Source organism: Phaseolus vulgaris, chromosome 9 (genome assembly GCF_000499845.2).
Source record: "Phaseolus vulgaris cultivar G19833 chromosome 9, P. vulgaris v2.0, whole genome shotgun sequence".
Lineage (NCBI taxonomy): Eukaryota > Viridiplantae > Streptophyta > Magnoliopsida > Fabales > Fabaceae > Phaseolus > Phaseolus vulgaris.
This window is the reverse complement of record NC_023751.2, coordinates 31,729,186-31,756,182: the sequence shown is the minus strand read 5'-3', so window position 1 is coordinate 31,756,182 and position 26,997 is coordinate 31,729,186. Positions and strand designations below refer to the sequence as shown.

General features: G+C 28.9%; 1 protein-coding gene across 1 annotated transcript; it reads right to left on the bottom strand.

Annotated features, from left to right (window-relative positions):
- Nucleotides 1-1,644: 1,644 nt before the first annotated feature.
- On the bottom strand, nucleotides 1,645-3,704 carry LOC137822036 (probable E3 ubiquitin-protein ligase RHY1A). Its single transcript, XM_068626923.1, has 3 exons — nucleotides 3,320-3,704; nucleotides 3,120-3,235; nucleotides 1,645-2,068 (listed from the first exon to the last, which is right to left on the bottom strand). The coding sequence occupies exons 1-3, from the start codon at nucleotides 3,482-3,484 to the stop codon at nucleotides 1,783-1,785; spliced, it is 567 nt and encodes a 188-aa protein (XP_068483024.1). The 5' UTR covers nucleotides 3,485-3,704; the 3' UTR covers nucleotides 1,645-1,782.
- Between the last annotated feature and the right edge of the window lie 23,293 nt (nucleotides 3,705-26,997).

Genomic DNA, 26,997 nt, shown 5'->3' with positions numbered 1-26,997 from the left:
AATTGCAAATGTCCCACTTGAAACTAAACTTAACAAAATTATTTAAGAAATATGTTTTTTTTTCAAAAAATAAAATATTTAATTTTTAACTTTTTTTGTATCTGATTTAGATTTTTTTTTTATATTTTTTTGACAATTTTAATCTTGATATTTTAAAAATTCAATAGTTTTAACTCTAAATGTAAAAAAAAGTATATATTGATTTAATATATTATAAAAAATTATTTAAGTAACTGAAATTCACAAATAAATATATACAAAATTATGTAGTTTTAAAAAATATGAAAACTAAAACAGTTAAAAATAATAAATAAATAAAAATTGTAACAAAGAATTAAAGGTTTGTTCCAATTTTATATTGAAAAAATTATTACACAGCTGAAATAGGCAGTAAGAGAAAATTCAGAAGATTTTGGTTATCCTTTGGCACAGAAAAAAAGTTAAATAGGAAAATTTAAACTGAAATTTGATTCAAAATTGGAGTAATTGACAGCTTTGGTAGTAAGAAAGTATTAAATTAAGGTGATGATAAGTAAAATTATATCCTTCACATTTTAATAAATTAATATTTTATTTTATTTTATTTTATTTTTTAATTTAAAAATATTATTATATTATTATAAACAATGTTAAATGTATATTTTTTACGGTGTTAACAAAATTTTTCTCTTAAATTAATTTAAATTAAAATCATTTATAACTTAAAGTAAAATCATTTATGTAAAGAGAAGGTTGGAATTGTTGAGAAATGTATTAATAATAAAAATAATTTTTTAAATTAAATAATCTTTCGGAAGTTAATTATTTTTTCCATTTTTTTTTCTAACACCTATTTACTTTCTCTCCTATTTCTGTTTTCTTACTAAATACTTTCTTTTTGTCAACTTATTTTTCTTCTCTCTCGTCAGAAATGTTATAAAATATCCTTTACATGTAAAATCAAGCGTTTGAATCACTAAATAATACGTTTCGAGTATGAACAAATTATGAATTCAATTGAAATATAAGGAGAATATAAAGATTTTTATGCTATTGTTTAACTATAAATTATTATGTAATTTAAAAATAAAATTAAAAGAAGTACCTTGTAAAGGTAAGACACAAAATAAAAGGATGACGAAATCTAATCCATGAACCTCATGAAGATACATTAATTAAATGTGAAAATTGTTTAAGAGTCACAAGTTGACAAGAATGTAGTTATATAGTTGATTCTAACTTAGTTTTTCCTTGTAAACCGAATGTATGACTAACCTATTTATTATAAAGTACATGTACATGTTATGCTCTTCAGTGTAGCATTATGTGTTTTAAGTAAAATTATAAGATTAAAGTGAATGTTGTTTTATACATATTCATTTACTATAGCTGAATAATTTAGTTTAAAAAAAGCTTAATTCTCAAGTTGTAAAAGTAAAGACAGTGCAGTTTTAAAAAAATTATAATTTAATAACCTTTAATAGTTCAGTTCAGTTTTTTAAGCATAAAACTAGTTTTCTGAACTAATGAATAATTTAATTCACTTCAATTTCTAAACTAAACAGATCCATCTAGTTTTGAAGAACTATTTTTAATTCCATCCAAACTATCGATAATCAACTTTTTGATGATTTCCTATCAAGTTTATGATAATTTCATCTGAGCTTGCCAAAATAATCAGTGATTAATCTTCAAATGTGCTAGATTAGATACACATGATCACTCTGAAGTTCAAATTTTCAAACATTTGAGTTCATGTTTTATCCATCTCAGTCTACAATTGAACACAAGGAAAAGTTAAATCTAGAGGGAAAGAATGGTTGTTCTGCAACATGGACAATGAGAATTGTTTTCCAACCATGGTTTCAAGCATCTGTCATGGAACTTATGTGCACAAGGAAGATGGATCAGTGTCTCTCCAACTCTGAATGATTCCAAGCACACGGCACAGTCCTCTTGTTCAGAGGCCTTCCAGCTCCATCTAGTCCAACTGAATTTCCTTGCACCACTCTTCTTTGACCCATATACCTCTGTGTGCAACTCTGTTATCCTTGTTCTTTCGCCCTCCACACATGTTGTACTGTTTTGTCTGTTAATTAGTTAAACCATAAGTTTCCAAAACAAAATAGAGAAAATATCACTCACTTATGTGTGATTATTCTTCTAGGTGTCATGAACCACCAATTCCAAAAACTTACAACAATAAGTAACAATTATTTAAGCCTGAAGTTAGGACAATATATAGTAGGATCATATATCTGATATGCTAAAATTCAACTTAGTCATGAACCAACTATTCCACAAAATTAAATACAAGAGCTATTTGAGCCTGAAGAAAGCTGATATTGTAGCCATACCATGACATGAAACACCAATTTCAGAAAACACAAACAATTAAACAAATATATTAAAAAGTGTAATTTAAATCTAACTCGATCTTATAAAACCGGTTAAATTAAACAAATATATTAAAAAGTGTAATTTAAATCTAACTCGATCTTATAAAATCGGTTAATAAGAAGTTTATTTTCACTCTAGATAAACTCTGTCATTATCCTAGTATACGTAGATCTCCAACAAAAGACACTGACATAAACTCACATTGAGTAATGTATGATAAGTTAATTCAATGGCTACTTTAAAAATCCTGGCATTGATAATTTCTAATTGATTGATATTATAAAAAATTGACACTGCTAGTTGGGTCCGATAATCAGATCTGCGGAAGTGGTTGCAATAGACATGAGGGACAATTACTAAATCTGTTGTGGTGTGTTACACTTGATAGGAAAATGTTTTTTTCCTTATGCAGTTTGATGCTTAGGCTCAAATAATTGGTCACAGAATTGCTATGGTTTCAGTCAGATGGGTCTCTAGCAGTATCTGCTGCATAGTTTCTGGTGTGGAATGCCCTTTTATGCAGAATGTCTAGTTCTTCATCTAGACATAAGAAGGGGAGTTTTTGAAACTATGGTGTTGTTTAAATATGACCAAAAGTAGTATGTATTTCCTCTAAGCTAGGCCAAGCCTAGTACTGCTTGTTCTTTGATTTGGCTATGCTTTTATAGTATTATGATGCTTCTTCAAGATAATCAGAGCTGCATAAAAAACAACTTTTTGGTTTTGACTTTTTTGTATACCTTTTGTTATCTGACATCCTTTGTGCTCTAAACTTGTCATCCAATCTCTGTCTGGCTTCTCTGGCTGCTCCTACCATATCCTCCTCAGGGTGTCTCTTGTATAACATGTCTCTTTGCTGTTTTCATTAAAACCCGGGAAGAAAATTAATGATAAAATGTGCATAGAAATGAAAAGGTACTTAAAGATATTAGGAACACACCTGTGAAGTGGACAAGGAAGAACAATATCCATGGTTACTTGCATACAAACCAAAAGAAGAGCGCCTTGTGGATACATGTGAAGCTAAAGAAGTTGAGTTTGAATCCAAGCATCTATGGAATCTTCTCCTTCTTGCACATTCAACTCCTGGAAGCGTTCCAGCCATGGATATGTGTATGTTCCAATAGCTCACAGATTATGAAGTTGAATACATTGTCCCTTGCTTCTTATGTCATGAACTTGTTCTATGATTCCTTGTATCATGGTTTGTTCTGTTCCTGCCAGTGCTTGCTGACAAAGGAACAGAAAGAAAATGATGAGAGTGGAAAAGATGTATTGATTTGGAAAGCACCTATGCCATTACTTTATGGGAGAACTGAAAAGACATAATTAGGCCACAAGTTGGACATATTTATCTTCCTCATCACTACTTAGGGCAGTTTATTTATTTGTGATTTTATTCTTAAAAACAAATTCTTTATTTAATGTTTAATTTTTACTTATTTTAATAAAAAATTTCGTTCACTTATTTACTTCTCCTATAAATACTCATTTAAAAATTATTTATTTCAAAAACATTTACCACACCCTCGTTGATTAATCTTTAATATAAGTTATGAGCAGAACTCATTAAATTAAAGAAAAAGTACTTAGTTTTATGATACTTAATGTATTTCAATTGATAATAAAAAATACAGAAAAAAAATATGTACGAGAAGTATGTTATGAAAATTTGAATATTAACTTACAAAAGATACTCTATAGGAAGATTTTTTAAGTTTTTCCAATGTGATATTTCTATGCTTGATTTGATAGGACACTTTTGAAAATTATGACAAGAATCTAACATTTTCAGAAATTATCTTTTATTATGCTTTCTACTGAATTTTCCGTACATGAGCAGTGAAAATAGCATTTTATGAGATTGGTGTAATTTATTTGTTTTTTTATTTAAAAAGTGGATATATTATTTTCTTAAAAAATTGATAAATTGTGTTTGAAAGGGAATTCCTAGTCCTACTTCTGGTTCTTTTAATTCATAAAGATTTTGTATTTTCATTTTTTCCAAATTTATAAAATATTTTTATTGAAAACACGACTTTTTTTTATTTTATTAAAAGTATTTTCAAAACGTGAATTTTATGCTTCCCAAAATGAGTAATATTTATTTACATAAATTTACCCGAAAGAAAATTAATTTTTCTATATTTTTTTTTAAAAACATGTGATTATAATTATTGTGTTTTTTATATTTTTTTAAATTATTAAATTGTGACTAATATTTTTAGTTGTTTATTTTTTTTTTCGTTGACATGAATAACTTTTAAAATTACAACACGCTGAATAATTTTTAATAAATTGAAATTACAGAAAAAAATATTATAAAGTAATAAAAATATGTAAAAAAAAATCATTTAGGATAACTATTACGAAGTGGACTTTAAGCCTAACTCAACCCCACAAAACCGGCTCATAGAGTTGAGGTTTGCACCCACTTATATACAATGAAAGGCTCTAATCTCTAGTCGATGTGGGATCTCCAACACCCCCCTCACGTCGAGACTACCAACTCGTGCGTGAGACTATATATTATGGGTGGTCCGATAGCGGCCCGATAGCGGGTGGCACGATAGGCCCAACACAAATACTCGCTAGGATAGGCTCGAAATGGCTCTGATACCATATTACAGTAAATGAAGATGAATATTCCTTGTCTGATGTGATACTTTAATGTAGCGTACGTAATCGTAATGAAGAAATAGAGGTTTTGATGAACCCTAATTGTAGAGAAAAATAAATATAAAAGAAACTTTTATTCACTTGTATATTAGAGAGTAAAATACATGATGTATATATAAGAAAAAAAATTAAGACCTAGCTGAAACAGAAAAGGAAAGTTGGGTCAAACAAACAAAGCCCAATAATTTAAAATAGAAAATTAAATATATTAACACCCCCTTAAGCTAGGGAGTAGATATTTGTCAGGCCCAGCTTGGATTTGAAAGTAGAGAATTGTGCGAAAGCAAGGGGCTTGGTGAATATGTCAGCAACTTGCATTGCAGAAGTAATGGGTAGTAGTTTGAGGAGACCAGAGTTAAGTTTTTCACGAACTAGGTGGCAATCAATTTTGATATGCTTGGTTCGTTCATGAAAAACTTGATTGGAAGCTACTTGAAGGGCAGATTTGTTGTCACAGTACAGGGTTGCAGGCTGGGAGAGAGGAAGATGTAAATCCTGAAGGAAGTAAGACAACCTCTATACTCGGCTTCAGAGGAGCTGCGGGAGATAGTTGACTGCTTCTTTGATTTCCATGATATTAGGGAGTCTCCTAAGTAGATGGAATATCCAGTGACAAATTTGCGTGTAGTAGGACATGTTGCCCATTCAGAGTCACTAAAACCACAAAGGTGTAGTGAACTAGTGTGAGAAAAATATAGTCCTTCACCAGGGTGCCCTTGAGGTAACGCGCAAAAGACGTGAGACAGCTTGCTGATGAGTTGTGGGTGCAGATATGAATTGGCTTAAATTGTGGACAGCGAAGGCGATGTCTGGTCGCGTGTTGGTTAAGTAAATTAGACATCCAAGGAGTCTTCTGTATTGAGAAGTGGCATCAGCATCAAGAGGTGAGCCTTGGTCGGGAGAGAGACGGGAGGTGTGAGTCATAGGAGTGGCCACAGGTGCAGAGTCAAGCATGCCAGTTTCTCGAAGGAGATCAAGAGTATACTTGCGTTGACTTAAATGAAGACCAGTACTGTTGCGAGCAATTTCCAGTCCCAAAAAGTAAGTGAGATTACCTAAATTTTTTATCTTGAAGTGATGGTGAAGGGATGCAGTAATTGTATTGATTTCCTCCGTGTCATCACCAGTTAAGAGAAAGTCATCAACATAAACAAGAATAACAGTGAGTTTATCATTATTATATTTAAGAAAAAGAGAGTGATCAGCAACAGAAATAGAGTAATTATTTGATAAAAGAAAAGTAGAAAGTTTAGCGTACCATTGGCGACCAGCTTGACGAAGGCCATACAAAGACCGTTGAAGCTTGCAAACATGCTGGGGAGAAGGAAGAGAGAGGCCAGGTGGGGGGGTCATGTATATCTCTTCATGGAGATCACCATGAAGAAATGCATTATTGACATCAAGTTGTTTTAAAATCCAATTTTTTGTAGTGGCAATAGCAAGCAGAAGGTGGAGGGTAGTGAGTTTAGCAACAGGTGCAAAAGTGTCTAAGAAATCAAGTCCTTCAAGTTAGGTAAACCCTTTGGCAACAACTCTAGCTTTGTGGCGCTCAACAGTGCCATCAGAATGGTATTTGATTTTATATACCCATTTACAACCAATAGTTTTCTTTCCTGGAGGGAGAGGGGTAAGTTGTCAAGTATTGTTAGCAGCAAGAGCTTGAAGCTCTTAGTATGTGTTGATGTTTACGTTCTACAATGCCATTTTGTTGTGGTGTTTCAACACAAGATTTTTTATGTATAATTCCCTTTGAAGCATAAAAATTTGACATAGCAAACTCAACACCATTGTCAGTACGAATCGTTTTGATATTAGTTTTGAAATGATTTTGAACGAAAACAGTGAAGTTAATGATGTGTTGACGCACTTCAGATTTGTTATGCAGCAGAATAACCCAAATATAACGCGAGTAATCATCAAGAATAGTCAAGAAATAACGAAAACCTTGCATAGAAATTATGGAACATGGTCCCCAAATATCAAAGTGTACAAGATCAAAAATAGCAGAGGTAACAGTATTACTTAAAGTGAAAGGAAGTTTTCTCTGTTTTGCACGACTACAAGTGTCACATACATGATGAGTATCAACAGTAATAAAAGAGTATTGTTTGCTTAAGACATGTAATATTTCATGTGAAGGGTGTCCTAGTCTATAATGCCATAGTGTTTTGTCTGTGATATTACGATTAATAAAAGGAGCAAAACAATGCGGTTTAGAATGACTAGAAGCAGGCAAGGTAGTGACAAGGTACAAGCCAGCGATGACTTTAACTGTACCAATCCTCTCTTGAGTGAGGTTGTCTTGTATAATGCAGTGGGTTGAAGTAAAAGTTAAAGTGCATTTAAGTTGGTGTGTGAGTTTAGAAACAGATATTAAGTTTAATTGAAAATGAGGCACTTATAACACATCAGACAAATAAAACTGATCAGAAAATCGTACTAAACCAGAATATGTGGCATAAACAGTTTGGCCATTTGGAAGACTAATCAAGACAGGTTTAATTTTAGTATAAGTAGTAAAAACGTTCAAATTGTGACAAACATGATCAGTGGCACCAGAATCAATAATCCAAGATTCTTTTCTAGAAGATAGTGAAGAGAGAAACTTACCTGTTGAAGAATGCTCAGTATTGGGGATTTCATCCGTAGAGATGGTGCCGACTTGATTAATTTGAGTGTGAGGGGCAGGATCCTCAAGGTTTTGCTGACGCAAAATGTTGGTAAGGAATTGGCACTGTTGTGATGTAAGTTGAATCCCTTTTACATCCTGTTCTTTAGGAAAAAGCTCAGAAAAAGTGTCAGTAGTAATCATATTATTGGCTTGGGATGTCCAATTGGTGAATTTGTAGCCAGGAGGAAACCCATGCTTTTTATAACAGGTGTCAACAGTGTGGCCAAGACGATTACAAAAAGTGCAGACTTTTCTAGTAAAAGAAAACTTTGAGGTTTTAACATTACCACAAGGAAAACCCACTTTGCGAAAACAAACAGCCTCAGTATGACCATATTTACCACAAAAATTGCATGTAATAGTGTGACTACTATTAAGACTAGGGTTTTCATTAAACATTGCCTAAAAGATTCTTAAAACCAATCAAGATTTTGAAAGAGAACAGAAAAAAAAAAAAAAAAACCAAGAAGGGAAATAAAAATCATAGAGAAGCGCAGCAGAACTCTTCATTCGAAGAGCTCTGATACCATATTACGAAGTGGACTTTAAGCCTAACTCAACCCCATAAAACCGGCTCATAGGGTTGAGGTTTGCACCCACTTATATACAATGAAAGGCTCTAATCTCTAGTCGATATGGGATCTCCAACAATAACTTCTCCTATATATTAATTTTTATACTAGATTTTAAATTTCACTATCATCTTTACTCGTTAAAGTATATCTCTTTTATAGTACTTTAATATGATGGTATGTAACAGAATAATATTAATAATAAATTTATTATTTGTAATGTAAGTGTCATATTGTTCAATTCTTTAATTTTTTAAGTATTTATAAGCTACAATGTTCTTACAGTTATTGTTTGACCTTGTGGGAGTAATAGGTTATGTTACACTAAATTTTTGTCTCTATTTTAACTTTCCTAATGAAGAGTTACATGTTGACTCTTGACTTTGACTTCTAAGTCAAATTCTAATTAGGTCAATTTAAGACTACTTATGCATATATTTTTTACATAAGAAAATTCATAATTTTATACAATTTTTTACTTCTTTTTATTTACTTTTGTAATTTTTTTATAAGACTAAAAAGAAAGAAAATATTCTAAAATTGTTCAAATGTTGATTCTTCCTCCAAAATGTTTTATCTTCTCCCTTCGTCTTGGTTCAGCAATGTGGTGGTTGGATGATCAAAATTACAACATTGTCAACTAGAGACTTCACAATGAAGAAACATTTATGTTGAACTAGCAGTGGTGTAACATCATTTTCGGTAATGGGCATTGAAGGATTGATAAATCCCTCTTATCCACTGGGATCTCATTAGCTTCCTCCGAGATGCCCTACATTGGTACCAAGGCACCTTCATATACATCCTTTCATACACCAAACTTCCCTTCACGTACACAAATGTGATACAAAAGATTCATGTACACGAATGTGATATAAAAGAATGACTTATTGGATCACCCTATGAAGAACTTCTGGGTCTTCTCCCTTGCACATTGTTTGTCATGATGTTTTAGAGTTATGTCGATTAGACTTTGCTGTAATATGCAAATTTCATACTTTTAGTTTTTTTTTTATCTCTTTCTTCATATTAGAAGCACCTATAAATTTAGTTTTTTCCTTTCAAAAGGCTTCCTTTAAAGAGTTAATAGACTTAATTAGTTTTTTTTTTTTTCAACTTCACTACTTTAAACATGTCTTTAGACAACGATTTTTAAAGGCTTTAGGCAACAGTTTTAGAACTGTAGTCTATGCACACGTCGTCTATAGTTTTGAATTATAGACATAGTCTATTATACCACTATAGGCGACCCAACAATTGGTACCGTCTATGGGGACAAGAAAAGAAATTCAAGAAGATAAAGAAATGACCACCAAAATTGATGTTGAGAAATTTTCAAGAGAAAACAATTATGGGTTGTGGTAAAGAAACAAAGGTTATGGAGGAGCTCAAGAGCATCAACAATAACACATAGCAACGACGAGTAAAACATGAGCAACAATTTCGAATTTGAGAACCCACTCACTCAACACTGAAAATGGAGAAAAACCCATCAAGAAAACACAAAAAAAGAAAAAAACATAAAAAATAATAATTAAGAAAGGAACATTTTAAGGATGAGAGTAGTGGCAACAATGAGAGGTTGTAGAGAAGACATCAATGAGAACAATGGAGAAGAAAGCGTGAAGATGAAAATGTCTAAATTGGAAAATAAAAAAGCATATAAATGACGATTATGACCTAATAACCGTAGTCTATATGGTAGACTCAAGTATAAACAATGATTACCTAAAAAACTTTAGTCTATAGTGGTAGACACAATTATAGGCGACAATTGTTCATCAAACTGTAGTCTACATACTCTATTTTCAAATAGATAACAGTTATAATTAAAACCGTAGTCTATATGTTAATTTTATTTTTAAAATTGCCACCACATTTTTTTTATATAACGTTCCCACTTAAATTGGTGTTTATACACATAGTAAAACCCTTTTTTACACTAGTACTTATAAACCATATCAGGAGTGTCTCCCTTCATGAGCTCAAACCCCATTTGACAAATCAACATCATTGCATGGGTTTAGAGCTTTGAGAAGAGTTGAGCAGATTGTTTGTTAGACATAGTTGATGGAACTTCCTCTTTCTTAGAAGAACTTAAGGATATATGGATCCCTTATCCATGTGTAGATCATTGTCGAAGAGGGAAATGATTGAACTTGATCTAGTTTCTAGAGTAGATTACCAAGCTCTTTTCAAAAACTTGTTACAGGTAATTGATGTGTCCATGATGACTTATCATTTTTTTAATATTTTTTTTATGTTTTCTTTTGTCATCCAGAGGAGGAGGGCAGAGGTGAAGTTTTTACTTCATTATAAGGATCCTAAGAAAAAAAATTGCGTGATGAAGAAAAGTTTTAAGGGTTTGAATTCCATTATCATATTAAAAAAAAATCATATTAAATTTGTTTTAAAATCTAATCCATCAAATTTTTAAATTTTCTAATACTAGAAGACTTTTTTTGCTATCAAGTATCTTAACCAAATTCTATTGAATCTTGTCCTACCTAAAAGGCAATGATATTCCTCGTTGAATATCACGAAACTTATTTATACTGTATTTCTTCAAAGTTTTGATTGAATACCATAAAATATTACGAAAATAAGTGTTTTGATAAATAAAAATTTATTTAATAAAACTAAAATTTTAATATATATATATATATAAATTTTATTTTAGATATATGATAAATAATTTATCTTATGGATACTTTCTTTAAAAAATTAAATTTCAAGTTAGAATTAAATATATAGAAAATTGTAAATTGAAAGAAATCTTACTATATTTATTAAGTAAAAAAGTAATAGATTAAAGAAAATATTGAATGAAAATGGTATGAATAAGAAGAGAGAGCATTTGGTGAAAACAAAATAAAAATGTGAAAACAAGTATTGACTCGAATCTATTGATAAGGCATCATGTGATCCCATAATAGGTCCTCCACTTGGTTTTGTCGAGTCAAAAATTAAGTGAAGTGATAAAGAAAACAAAATGGATGTTGATGTCTTTGTTGTTCGCACAGAATCAGCATTCATAGCCTCTCTTGTTCTCTCAAATACTGTTTCAAAGGATAAGGACAAAGATATATCCCAATCATGTTTCTATATAATAATAGATTCGAATATGATACACCACTATAGCATAATTACTCCAATAAAGTTCAATTATTATAGGATTTGGAATATATTTACATGTGTCATAATCTTATCATGTTTGTATAAACACACCCACATATTCTTACACTGAACTTATCAAGTAAAATAATTATAAAAAAAAAATCAAAAGAAGACAACATATATGTTATACAATAGACATGTTTCTTTTAAGAAATTTTTGCAAAACTTTTACCTCTCATCTAATTAAGTACCAGAAACATGAAAGCAACTTTTTTCATTCAATCCTTATCAATATTAAATATATAAATATGGACTCTTTTGATAAAAAAAAAATACTAGATGATATTATCAAGATAGGTATTCTAATCTTAATAATTTGTTACTGAACTTGTTTCTAGGAACTAGTTTCATCATATGCTTTGTTTAATCATGTTGCACATGATGCTTCTTGATTAAACAATAACACTTATTATTGTAGAAGATCACTGTCTTTCCTTGAGTAAATCCTATATCACCCATCAAACCCTTTAGTGAAAGTATAATTGAATTAGTTTTATTAAAGATTAATAACTTTAATTTGTTTTTTTTATGAATTTTAGAACACAAATAAGAAACTCATATATGCTAGAGAGAAATTTAATCCATAAGGATTATATATATGTGAAAATTTGCATCTAATAGTAAAACAATAACATGAACACAACAAAAATAAGAACAAGAAGAATATAGAATTAAAATCCTTATATGCTTGCCACTAAACATAAGTTTAACCATAGGATTATTCAAGTGTGAAAACTTGCTTCTAAAGATAGAAAACAGACAAACATTAACAACAACATATTAACGAAATAAGAAAGGAACTAGAAAAAACTTAATTTGGTAATTAAAGGAAATAAAGTATAAATATAAAGAAAAATGACTTATGGTTGGATGAAGGTTTTTACGCAACTTAGAGAATATTAAGATAAGTGTTGATAAAGTCACCACTTGATCTAATGATTCAAGATAAGATTCGAGCAAGAAATAACTCTCTTATTTCAAAGCACTTTAGAAAATCTCATGTTCAATATATTTAAAGTTCTCTTAAAAAAAATAAGAGTTCTTTATAGTCGATTTCCTTAACTAGATGAAATGCAAATTCACCTAGAATTACATTTAAATGAGATCTAAACCTAGATCTAATGGTAAAAAAGTAATCATATCCTAGAATAAGAAATTTAATGATGAAAATAAAAGGAGTTGATAAAAAATATTGAAGCATGTTTTATGGTTACTTTTCTTGCTTCATTCACATTTTTCTTGGCTTGCTTCTACATGTTTTGGGGATCCATTGGTCTTGAATGACTCCCATTTTCTCCTTGCTTCTTAACCCTCTATCTTTCACACCCTTAACCTGTTGGGCTTAATAGGCCCAATTACAAAAGAATTATTGTTTACAACTATTTTGTACAAGAAAGAAAATGTAAGCAATTTTCTTATTTTCGAAAATTCACAAACAAAATAAGCTCTACTCTTCAACAATTTATTTATTTAAGATCTTCCCTGCTCATGTCCTTATCCTTCCAACATCCTTTAAGAGAATTTTTTTCACGAATTTGAGAAGACTTTTAAAGGAAAACAAATTCATTAATATGCCAGGACTAATATAAAAAATTTCTTTTTTTATTATATAAAAGAAAATGATTATCAAAGAAATTTTGTTTACATCAAATTGTTTATTTGATATTCCTCTTTCAAATTTTCTCAAAATGAGATGAAGTTCAACATCTAAATTTCTAGACTTTCGTTTTCCCAAACTTTATTTGCAAAGACTTTGTTTTTAAAAGTTTTACTTCCAAACCTTTTAATGTTTTTAAAGAACTATTGTTTATATTATACCAATAAGTTATTGAAACTGGTTATATTGTTTATTATAATATATTTTTTCATAAACATTAAAGTTACTATTTTTTTATTAATCAAAATTTCACTATAACTAATTAAAGTTTTATTTTTTATCATTTCATCTTTTGTATCTTCTTAATTCTTTACAATAGCTTATAATTACGAATACTCAAAATTTCATGATTTATTTTGAATCCCTTACTAACACACTCAACCTCCTTGCACAATTGTTCTTTTAAACCTATAAAAACAAGAGATAATTAATTATTATTTTTACAAGATAGTTTAATTAATATTTTTTTATGAACACGCCATCATCCACCTTCTTATAATAAACACGTGATGGAAACATCTTTAGAGAAACAAAAGACTAAGACATTGTTTAAAATTTTCTCAAGTTTCAAGAGAAACTTGACACTTGGTTCCTCTCCTAAGGAAGAATCCTTGGAGAAAAACTTATTAGAATACTTTAGAAACCTTATAAAGAACAAGAAGAAAGCATGATAACAATTCAATCCAATGGTGTTTTTGCAAGATGCAATGGACTTTGCATAATGTGTATGTGGATACAAAGCTAATGTTATGCTCATACAACTCGTTTATGTTATCGAACCTAAGATTTGAGAGCCTAGAGAAATGAGTAATGTATGTCTTCTAGATAGGGCATCAACAACTACATACTCTTATATTTCTTATGTTTAATAGCATAAGAGAATTATTCTAGAAATTATATCCACTTAGCATGCCTCTTATTTAATTTTCTTTGCCTTCGAAGATACTTAAGTAACTCATGATCGGTGTGTATGATAAATTCTTAAGTCACTAAGTAATGCTCTCAGGTTTAAAGGACCGAATGCGAGCATAAAGTTCTAAGTGACATATTTCAAGGAGGGTTTGCAAAGTTTTTTACTAAAATATGCAATAGAACGAACACCTTGAAGTAACACAACACTTGTAGCAACCCTAGAGGCACCACCTCTAATTCAAAAGTTTTTGAAAAATTTGGAAGCACTAGAATGTATGCATGAGTTTTGAAAGAATTTTTCTTATTTTTCATCCCACACAAAAATAACAATATCGTTAAGAGAAAAAAATACGAAAACATCTAATCTTAATTTTTTCTTTAAGCGTAAAGAAAATATGTGGTTGATAATCTACTATGATGTAGACTAAGTTAAAGATAAAGTAGAGAGGAAGAGCATAACTAAGTGATGCAACTTCATTGTATGATCTAGTCTTCATTGTGAGATCCCAGTCTCATGAACAATCAAGAAGCATGAGATTATAGCTCTCTGAACAACAAAAGTAAAATATATATCAACTATTTTTTGTTGCTCTCAATTGCTTAACATTGTCTTGTAATTTTGGTTAAATCATTATCTCCATAATTTCATCCATGTTTTGTTATTGTGGTGTTATCTTAATTGTATTTCTTTCATATTCTTGTTCGTAGAAAATTGAATACAAGACTATTTAATTATACATCCTGTTTTATCAAATACTTGTACTTTATTTTTATTTTCGTCGCATAAAATACCCAATCATCACTATCACCAAAAGCCCATGTCTTCCCCCACCTATTTAATAGATTCTTCGTTCCACTTACTGTTTACCTTATATTGAGGTTAATGTAATTCTAAAGTTTGGGATTTACTTAATTTTAATCTTAAGTTAATGCATTTTTAGAATGAGATAAATTCTTCCTGTATTGTCACATTGTATAGCTTGAACATTAAGACTTGAGTTGTTCTTCTTGTTTATCTTCTCGTGTTATATATTGGGCTCAACATTAAACAAACTGATTTTACTAAAATTATATAAAAATTAAAAAATAATAAGAGAATAAAGTGCAGAAAATTGAATATTTTCACTTATTTCTTTATTTTATTAGCTATCTCGATTAGAAATAAGATTAGTTTATTTTAAGTGGGGGTAATTCTTATTTTATAAAAATATTTTATGTAGATGAGTTAAACTTAAATTTATTTCTAAGTATGATATCAAAATATATCTGTTAGGTCATGGGTCTGGCCGATGTTTGGTCATTTATGGGTCGTTTCTCGATCTGTATATCTAATATTATGAGGGAGCATAAGTCAATGAATATCAATCAATTAGACTTAATCACCCATAATGACTCAATAAAGACAGAATCAAACTGTGTTACATAGGATATGACCAATATATATCAAAGGAAACATAAAAAAGGAGATATATCTTACACACTGATCCTAGACCACTTGGAGAGGTTCTAGGGCTAGGTTACAATTTGGTCTTCAGAAAGGATCATCTTGTATCATCTAATAAACAACATAGGGAGTACTCTTAACTCATATTTATATATACTTATTATATTTTATGCTCTTACTGACTTGAACATCGAAGTGTCATCGCAGAAGGAGTCTCCCTCGTTCCCACAAGGTTTTTGAAGGGAAACCACAAGGAGCTTATCCAAATTTCGACCGACCCAAGTTGGCTAGAACAATATCCTAATAAAGCAATGTGCTTAAATGCATTAAAGTTAAATGATGATTAACAAGGTTAAGTTGTACATAAAATTAAGTAATATGTTCTTAATTACGATCCACATATTAATCTCGGTCCAACAATAACATGATTCATCATAACTGTATAAATAGATACAACAATTAAGATAAATGTACGTCATTATTACAACAATACCAAACATTTACTTGAGCGTAGAAACATCTTTTACAAATATCATCTCGACTGAATACCGAATATAAAGAGTAAAAAGTGAAAGAGAAAAATAAAATGAAATAAATTAAAGATTCTCTCAATCCTTCCATACAATATGATGTCTAATTCCATATAATGAAGACAGTTACTATTTATAAACCCATAATTTAAAAAAAATAGTGGAAGTCATTTCTTAATACCTTTCGCTTTCAAGAAAAATGTTTTATTTGAATGTCACTGTATTATTACACTGAATCTCGCTGGTCTTCTGCAATTCCAACTACTCGAAAATACCACAAAAAGATTACCCTCATATTATGGAGAGTTTGTCGTCAAAAAACACTCGCATATGTAGTTTGACCCAAAAAAGGGGGAAAACTTGAATTAGGGGGCTAATCCCTTATTGGTTGATGCATGGTGAAGCAGAAAAAAGGACACAGACCAAGTCAATGGAACAGAAAAAAGGGGAAACATAAACGAAAAATGTTGAGCCCTTTTTAAGTATAACAAGAATATAAAGATTGAAAAAACATAAAATGTTCGTTTTATCTTTTACACAAAATTAAAAATGAAAGATACTTTGGATATTTTCTGTACTAACACTTACATTTTTTATTGTATAAAACGAGAGAGGGAAAATCTTAGTCTTTTTTGTTTGTCAATCATATAAATACGTATAATAGTATATTTCTAACCTAGTTTTCACTCCAACTCTATGGATTTATTTTATTTTATTTTCTTATAATAAAAACACTAATTATCAATATATCATTCTTCCTAGGACTTACTTATTTTGAAAAGAAATATAATTTTGTGAATTTTGAAAAAATTATCAAAAGATAAAACTCCATTATTACAATCTACTAAAACATTAAAAAGAAAAAAAGGCTTACAATTTTTGAATTAATATTTTTACTCTTTTTAGTTGGCTTTTTTGGCATGCGGGTGAGATATTAATTTTGCTAATCATTTCACGCTTGACTTAAAGTTCTATGAATGAAACGAGGATATCAAGTAATTAAGAACGAGTTTTGCTGCCCCTTATTATTTGATAGAAATTTCTTTTCATTTGTATGAATATATCATTTTGAATCTTCTTAGAAGGGATGCTTTGGAAAATAATAGGATAAACATTTACATGTATCAAATAAATTTTATTTCAAATTATAAAATAGTTTGGAAAAAAAATTGTTAATCTATTTTAACTCATTAAAAATTCAATTTAATCTGATTTAGTTAAATAAAAATCTAATTTAATCCATCGATTAAAAATTTTATCATTAATATTCATCCATAAAAATAGTAAAGACTAAAATTATATTTTTAAAAATTCTTAAACAATTTTTTTTAAACTAAAACTTTTAAAAAAGATAAATTTAAGAAAGTATTAATTATAAAAAAACTAGTTGGATTACTTCTTTTTTTTATTAATATATTTACAAGAAAAATTATTAAATTTAAAGAAAATAATTAATAATGTAAGACCTGACAAGTGAAGATAAGTTAAAATGAATAAAAGATAAAAAAAAATTATAAATAGGATATAGGTGTTCATTCTTTATTTTACTAAATAATTAACTATTGTTTTTTACTTAATTGTTTATAAGATTAGAGGATAATTAATGGTAAAGTTGTGTCAATAAAAAATATTGAAAGAACACCTTAATTTTGGAAATAAGAAGTTGTGAAGATAATAAAATATTTTTGGAAAACTTTTTAACAAATGGCCTACCAAAGGTTAATAGAATTTTTTAAAAACATAATTATCATTGTTTATAAAAAAATGTTCATGAGTCTTTTCAAAAAGGGATAACCAACAACTAATGTATCAAAAGGATAACCAACAACTAATGTATATGTAATAGAAGGTTTAATAACAATAACTTTTATACATGTTTATTCCAATAAAGACTAGGTCAAGTTCGTAAATTATAATAGTAAGGGTCTACCTAACAAATCATATTACAAATATTATTATTGTCACATTTAGCATACAATGATTATATAAAGTTATTCCTAGCTATCCAAGTATATATTGTCTCTATATATTAATATACAAAATCTCTTTAAGTTATCAATTTAAACTTCCCTTGAGTTTAAACACAAGTACACAAGGTCTCTCCAAGAAAAATACATGAAGGCTCTTTAGGATATACAAAAAAAAAGAAGATGTTATTTGATTAGAAGACTCTCACTCAAATGAGTGAATATGAAATAATATGTTTTCATTGCTTTATAGATATTACTTAACAATGAAGAGTTTACAATGAAGATATTTCTCTAAGTAAGTTGACTAGAAGAATAACTATAATTTTAGCACTTGAAGGCTTTTTTGAATTAATCTCATGCATGTGAGGCTCTTTTTTTATATATGAGAACCTCAATCTTTTTTTCATAAGGGTGTTTCCTTATATAAGCGTCCATAAAAGACCATTTTAGGTTGTGTGCCAAAGAGTATCTTCAGTCAGAGTTTTTTCATAGCTTTATGACTTTTTGCTAACAACCTTTACTTTGTAATATTATGAGATGAGTAAACTACTCACTAACAATACCAAATAGAACTTTCACATAGTGATAATTGATACTACGTGTCAGAATCTTCCTTGAAAGATATTATTGGTCAACTCATAAAAAGCTTACACCAAAATGAAAATATGAAAAATAAGAAGCTTATGTATATTGAAATATAGACTCTTATAAGTATAAATGTAAAGATGTATGTATAAAGAATATGTATGTGTCTAATCTATACTCATTTACATAAAGAATATGATTATAACTAATTCTACAAATATATAACACCATATTCTTTACATATTTTCTCCCCCTTTTGTTGTAAACAAAAAGAGGGAGATGCTTAAAAATCACTGCGAGGCAGAGGCAAAGGTGATGAAGGTGGGATGCCTTGTTGGTTTGGTGTTTGGCTTTTGATTTGAGGTTTGATTATGACTATGTTTGAAAAGTTAAAGGTTGACTGAAGAAAGATGTGTTAGTGGTTTGGGGAAGCATAAGGAGAGTGGAGGTGGTAAGGTTGGTGGTGTGTTCTTGGCATCGACCAACTATAATATCGTGGTGGATTTTGATTAGCTAAAAAATTGGCTAATGCAAACTTATTTTCTGACTAATGAGCATCATGAGTCTCTAACATATGTTGAACTTGTTCTACGATGATGTAATTAGGTTGCGTTGGTGGTGGTTCTAAGATTGGTTGAGTATTATGTGGAGCTTGGATCTCAATGGGAGCTTTAAATTTTGTTAAAACCTTTGCTTCAACATTATCTTTTTCTTCTTTTTTTCCATTGTGTTTATTTCAGCTTAAATTTTGGCATGTGTTTCATCTTGTTATTTGTCTTCAAGCTTGGCTTCTTGTTGAGCTCTTTTTTTTGCATCCAATTTCTTTACATAAACAGCAATAACTTTCTTTTGAAACTTTGGAATTAGAAGGGATGCATGGGCATCAACTAGCTTGTAAAAGTTAGAGATGATTGTGTTTGTAGGCATGTAATCCCTAAGTAGGTTTTAATATGTCATTCTTGGCTATGTCTTAAGGTCGTGTGGCTATCGTCAAATTTTATAACATAAGGATGATCATGTTCTATTCACCCTTGATGGAACATCACAAAATTAGATAAACTAGCACAAGTATAAGTATTGGACAATTTTAGGCACCTAAGTATTAGATAATTAGGCTATTTGAGTGAGCAAGGCTTGCTTAAGTGAGCTAATGTTTCGCTTCAGTGAGAGTCTTTGTGTGATCGATGGACTTTTGACTTTATTTTGCTCCAACCATCTAATTTTTCTTGAGAGAAAATTTTCTTTATTTTCTTAAGAAAAATAAAAAAAACAAAAAAAAAATCATAAATCATAATAAAAACTAAATTTGAGCTAAAAAACTACTTAAAAAGACATAATCAAATAACAATAAATACCCAAATATAAGTTAAAAATAGGATAAAAAAAACTAATATTTAGAATTTATCACAACACCCAACTTATAATTTATTTGTTCTTAGAAAAGCAAAACAAAAATAAACCAAACATAAAATCTAATCTAGAAAATCGTACACTTTAGAAAGAGAATTTTAAGTAAATGATATTTTATCAATCATTAAGGTAATCACATAACTCAATGTAAAAGTTACATCAATTCCTTAATTAGATTAGAAGAATAAATTCCAAAACAACTAGTTCAGAGAATGAATTATTGTGCACTTACTCTCTTCATTAATTTTATTTCATGTGTAATTTGTTTGGTTAATATTTCTCTCAATCTCATGCCTTCACACATTCAATTCAATTTTGTTAGTTATTTAAAACAATTACATGATAAGTTTATTTTTTTTATTTTTTTGATAAAATGTATTTTAGATTATTTATAATGTAAATTTAGTTAATTTTAAACTTTTTATAATTTTTTATTTATAAATAAATTATTCTAATTATATTTTTCAGTTAAAATTATTATACGGTTTATATTTTTATCATACTATTCATCTTTGATTGTATTTCAAAATATTTTCAATCAAGTTGAAAATAAAACAAAATAAAATGATTGTAATTAACTAAAATAAAGGATAACTTGTATTTCTAATTCTTAGTGTTATCATCTCATTATTTTGTCTATCATGATTTTAAAATTTAAAGAAAAATATTTATTTAAATTGTCTTTGATCTTAACTCCTAAGTTATGTGATACTACTGGGTATATCGAAACAAATGCTCCATTGAAGATTAAGGAAACAATAATTTGTCTTTTGAACCACTTTTTCATTCTCATATCACTTAAGACTCAAGATCAATAACAATTTAAATACATGTTTCTCTCTTAATCCTTAAAAGCACTTTTATGAATTAAAAATCGTATGGAACTCAAAATTCAAAACACACAATAACTTGAATAGGCTATGCTACCATCTCAATATATTTAAGGTCAAAATATGTAAAATATACATACAAAACTGAAATATTAATCTTTTGCAATAATTTATAAATTAATAAAATATACTTTATATATCTGAATTATATTTTCTCAACCCTAAACAAAATCTACACTACAAAAACGCGTTAGTGGGGTTATTTGGGTGAATCAAGTGTCTTTATCTTTGTATTGTTATTTATGTTGGAAATTTTGTACTCATGTTGTTGAAGTGGAAAGTGTAATACCGCGTATGATGATGCAATAACCTCTCTTAGATTTACTACTATAATAAATTAGGTGCACTTTTTCACCAACTTCAATTCTGGCTTTAATTAATGTCTCATTCAAGGTGAATAAATGGAAATGAGTCAAATGCTTTCAATTAGAGGACACAACGTTGGATATGTTTATGTTAAGCCCTTTCTTTTATCCCTTTTCTTTTCTTGGTTTCACACTCCTGCAATAGTGATTTGTGTTCATTTTAGAGAACCACAAATGTCCCATTTTTTGTCTTTTTGACCGACACTTAGGGATTCTAAATATCTCATTATCGAGTAACCAATGTAGAATTTTAAAGGTCCTTATCCCACGGATGCTAACAACCATATCCAAAGAGAGATACCGAATAACTAACCCTATAGATTCTTCACTGCCGACTTTGTTGATAAGCGTCAAGCGTGGGATTCAACACTTTTCTTCGACATATATATGAAGTAATTAAAGAAAAAGTTTGGCATATGAAAACTATCTTTCATAAATGTATTCAATTCTAGTTTGATATTATCATAATTATCGAGATTAAAATTTGTTAAAAATCGAAGATAAATAATTCATATTTTATGTATTTCAGAAGGTATGTGATAAATCAATCCTAATTTATATAAAAAAGGCATTAAATAATTTTATATTAGTATAAAATTGTGTATATATATATATTTAACTGTTAATTTTTATAAAAATATCCAATTAAAAGATATTGGATTATGTGACATATTTTAAAGGTTAAATGAGTGTTATTTTATATTTCTTTTATAAAGGGGAAAAATCAACTAAAGATAATGTTATTAAGAAGTGAACTTTAAGTTTAACTCAACTTTATAAAACAGACTTATAAAGTGAGGTTTGTACTCACTTATATACTATGAAATGTTCTAAACTTTTGTCAAATGTGAGATCTCTAACACACTCCTCTCACATCAAGACTACCAACTTGTGCGAGAGACTATATATTTATGGGGGGTCCATTGTTTGATAGTGAATGACCTAATAGACCCAACAAACTCTCGTTGGGATAGGCTCGAAATGACTCTGAAACCATGTTAAGAAGTGGACTTTAAGTCTAACTCAACCTTATATAACTTACTTATAAAGTGAGATGTGCACACACTTATATATTAAAACTCTAATATCTAATCGATGTGGAATCTCCAACAAATGTAATTTTTATTAAATGTTATAGTATTCAATGATGTGTGTATGTATCGTTATTTGGATTACCAATTTGATATAACTCAATCTTATTACTAAGTAAAGTTTTATGTATTACTTAGTGTAGTACTAAACTATATAAAGAATTGATGGCAATATGATATTTACACTATGAGATATTATACATAATACTTAATTATTCTTCATCAAAGATATATAAGGTATTCGTGACTATTATAATATAAGTGAGATAAAATGATCTATTGAAAATAAGGATGAATTGAAGTGGTTCCTTGAAAAATAAGAATATCACAATTGAAACGTAAATGAGAAGAGATATAATGTAAACACTCAACTAATAGATAAATTGTCTATAAATATATTAAAAAAAGCATAAGATCAAGTAAGGATATAACAAGAGTTATAACTAAATTTTTTAGAAAAAACTTCAATTAGCTTTGACCAAAACATTTTGGTGTCCACCTTAGTGTGAAAGGTACTTTATGATCTTTACCAAACCAACTTCCTAACTTAGTTGAAAAAAAAAGGCTTCCTTCCTAATAGTTTATCCATTCAAGTTCGTGGGCATAAGAGATCTTATTATAATCATTATCACATTGACATCCTATCTTACATTGCTATAGAAAACCTACGAAACGTTGTTTTTATAACTATTCTTTAGTAGGACATAGTTAAAAGTCCACACATACACACACATATACACAAAACATGCACACACAACATACACAATACACACACCCACCCACATACTTTTTTTAATATATATATATATATATATATATATATATATTCACATAATATTGAATTTTTAAATTAGTTTTAAAAGGGGGATTGAATAGATATATTAAAACCCTTTTAATTTTTTTTTGCAATAGGCCATTCAAACGTAAATGAAGGTTATATGATGGTTTTATAAGTACTTTTAAAGACCCTTTTAGAAGGGATAACCAAGAGATAATACACATATAAGAAATGTAATGTAATTCTCAGAATAATGGTTGGATCTTGATAAACTCAACAAGTGTTGGAGAAGCCAAGAACCCATGGAAGATGGTAAAGGTTGTGGAAGCTCACCCTTGGTATGAAATTAAAACAAAAAATAGAAAGGAAAACAAGTTGTAAAGGAAAAGAGAAAATGGATTAAGGAAAGATATACGAGTAACACACCACGTTTGAAATAGAATCCTAAAAGGATAAGTATTATGACTTGAAACAACTTTCCAAGATAAGAATCAAGAAAAAGAGTAGAACACTCTTAAGATACTTAAAGTTGACTCATAAAATCAATTTGTATTCAAGCATTCAAGTGTAGTTTACGAGAGGACTTGTCACCTTATTTGTAACTACATGGTGTGACCAAGAAGAGAGAAAGGTATCTATAAGCAATGTGAACACAAGGAAAGAAATCCTAAATGTGAACATAAAAGCAAATATGATACCTAGTGTGAACACTAGGCTAATTGAGTTAATGATTATACTTATGTCACACTAATCCTACATTAACACAAAGTTCATTTTGAGTGAATGAGGCACAAGTCCTTAATGCACTTATGGAAATTTTAGAAGAGAAAACCACTAGACACAACTTATAGAAATTTGAAAAGACAAACTAAAAAAGTTAAAGAAAGAAAGTTAAACCAAAAGATAATCAAAATATATGATAAATGACTCAAAAAGTGCAAAGCAAAAGTTTGAAAAATACAATTAAAATATGCAAAATTAAGCAACCAATTTCACCCAAAAGATTCATGTTAAAATGCTAAATGAAAGTTGCCTAAAACAAGCACAAATTACTTAATGTGAACCTTAAAAGGTTGGAGAGGATCTTGATAAACTCAATTGGTGTTGAAGAAAATAAAATCCATGAAAATACAAGAAGTATTGGCACAAGCAAGAAGCACCATGGAGAATCCCATTTGAATGGTATTAGTTTCAATGTAAAAACAAGAACAAGTAAAGAAATGAAAAAAAAAAAATGGATTGACATAAGAGAAGGGGAAAAAATAACCACCTTTTATAGTCAAATCTAAGGATCTAGATCATAGAAATAAGCATTACAAATAAAATGAAAATACCAATCATCAATCAAGAACAAAATATTATATTTAAATATCACTTCAATACATAAGAGTTTGAACATATTACTCCCAATATCAGGCTATTACAACCATGGAGAGCAAGAAATTGATGGTTGCCTCCTCTAGGGTTTCTAACACTTTTTATTATCCCAATTTGATTCTAATTAGGGGTGACAAAGCGGGGCGGGCCATGTGGGTTAGCCAACGGCCGCTAATCAAAAACGCGAGGCGGGCTAGCCTACTAGCCTGCAAAAAAAAAGTTTGTGTGTTGACTTGGGTTGGGCTTGACAGTGATAACTTGGACTGGAAAAATATATTAATGTTTTGAATTAACTATGTTAATTGTAGTGATGTTTATGTTTAATGTTTTTTAAATAACTATTTTTAATGTTTTTGAAATGGGAGAATATTGATATTTGATTTTTATCTTAATTGAATTATTAATGTTTGACTATGTTTGAAATGGAAGAAAAAAATATTGATGTTTGATAGTAGCAAATATATAGGTTCAATTTGATGATTTTTCAAGAGCAAAAAGTAAAAAACATTTTCATTGAATTTCTAAAAAAAAAAATGCGAGCTAGCCCTTATGTGGGGCGAGGCAGAGAATTTAGCCCGCGTTCATTACGCAGGGCGAGCCAAGTGTAGGGCGGGGCGGGCTGACCCGCTTTGCCATCCCTAATTCCAATTCACTCAAGGATTATATAGGGTTGTGTCTCAAACCTCATATTTAACCTAGTTGAGCTTGGACTAAGTGACTTTTCGCTTGGGCATTATTGGGCTTGCCTATGCGAGTTGCACGAAAAAAGACCCAATGTCACTGGAGTAATCTTGCCTGGGCGAGATTGGGCTCGTTTAGGTGAGATCCTCTGGAGGCTTCTGACTTGAGTGAGTTTGGACAAGCTTAGGTGAGTGCTAGTGCATTCCAACTTTCCCTTTTTAACTTTGTCTATTCTTCTTTTGCCCTTTTATCTCCATTTTTTCCTAGAATTATGAAATTAACACAAATTTAAGAATAAATCGTTCTAATTCAAATTAAAATCACAAAATATGTTTAAATTTATAAATTAGGAGTTATATTATGGTTATTTTATTAATTAATATATATAAGTGTATGTATTTTAATATGAAATATTACTTAAATATGACACTTATCAGTGGTGCCATTTAGCTTCCTTCCTCTTTAGCGTAAACACAGGGATTGACACAACTAGCTGACTCTATAGCATTGACATACTACATTTTCAGAAAAGTTGTCTGCATTGATCAATTTTAAAAACTCTTCAAGATAAACATAATGTTTAGAAATCCTCTTAAGAGAAATAAAGAAATGAATATTTCTTACACACAAAAAAAAAATAAAAAAATAAGTGTTTATAAGTCTTCTATGTATATCATGTGACGAAATATACTTATTGTTTGCCAACCAAATGGTTATCAAAGGAATACTTTCATATATTTAAACAAAAACTTATTAGAAAAAGAAATATAAATAAAGTATTTATGTTTGTTCAACCTATCACTTATATTCCTTATCACTTATATTCCTTAGGTTAAACAAGACACTTCATGATGAGATTTGATGCTTATCAAAAATATGTTTTTACTTTTAAAAAAATTATGACAGTAACTTTTTAAATTATTCAATATATATTTACAAAAGTAACCTCAATTTTGGAGAATCGCCTAAATCATCTTTCCATTTATATATTAATATTCAATAGGTCTCAAATATTAATTATACTTGTAATGATTTAATAAATTAAATTGTTGAAATAGATAAGCAATGTGCGTTTTGTTGATTGCAACTATTTAAGATAAACTTTAAAGAAAATAAGCTATATATATAAATGATTATATAAAGAAAATTGTTTTTCTAAATTATTATAATATTATCAAATATTTTAATCTATCACAATTGATAATATTATCAATTGTTCCCATAACTCTTTGGTATCTTTTACTTTAGTGAATACAATTTATTATCGATTTACTTTTATCAATATATTCTATTTTATTCTTTAAATTTTGTAATTGTTTGAAAATCAATTAACTACTCACACCAAATTAATATGGACTAAATTTAAGTTAATATTAATATGATTTAATTTAAATTTACTTTTTTATTTAAGTTTTTGGCCCATTCAGTCTGATATTCAAGATTTGTGGATCAAATTAATGAATTTTATTTTTAAATATACATTCTTATTTTTTTAATTATTAATTTTTAATGATTTTTAACTGTGAATTATTTTCTAAGATATGAAATAATTTCTCTTTATGATTGTCATAAATATATATTAAATTAAATATTTTTTATATAAGTCCTTGCATTACCAAAATCAATTATATTACAATAAAATAAAAATATGTATGATATAATTTACAATAATTAGTAATAATATATGCATTGAGAACACATGTTATGAAAAAATATGTTTTTAAAAAAAATTAAAGTAATATTTTATTATTTATTAAATATTTAATTTAAAAAATAATTTTCCAACACTGAAATTATTTAAATCGTAAAATTTAAAGGTGGCGTGACTA

Excerpts from the sequence above, each read along its gene's own strand:
- LOC137822036 (XM_068626923.1), bottom strand. The coding sequence starts at position 3,484 with ATGGCTGGAACGCTTCCAGGAGTTGAATGTGCAAGAAGGAGAAGATTC. Across the intron at positions 3,236-3,319 it reads CTTCCTTGTCCACTTCACAG|CAAAGAGACATGTTATACAA; the intron begins GTGTGTTCCTAA and ends TAATGAAAACAG. Across the intron at positions 2,069-3,119 it reads AGGATGTCAGATAACAAAAG|ACAAAACAGTACAACATGTG; the intron begins GTATACAAAAAA and ends ACTAATTAACAG.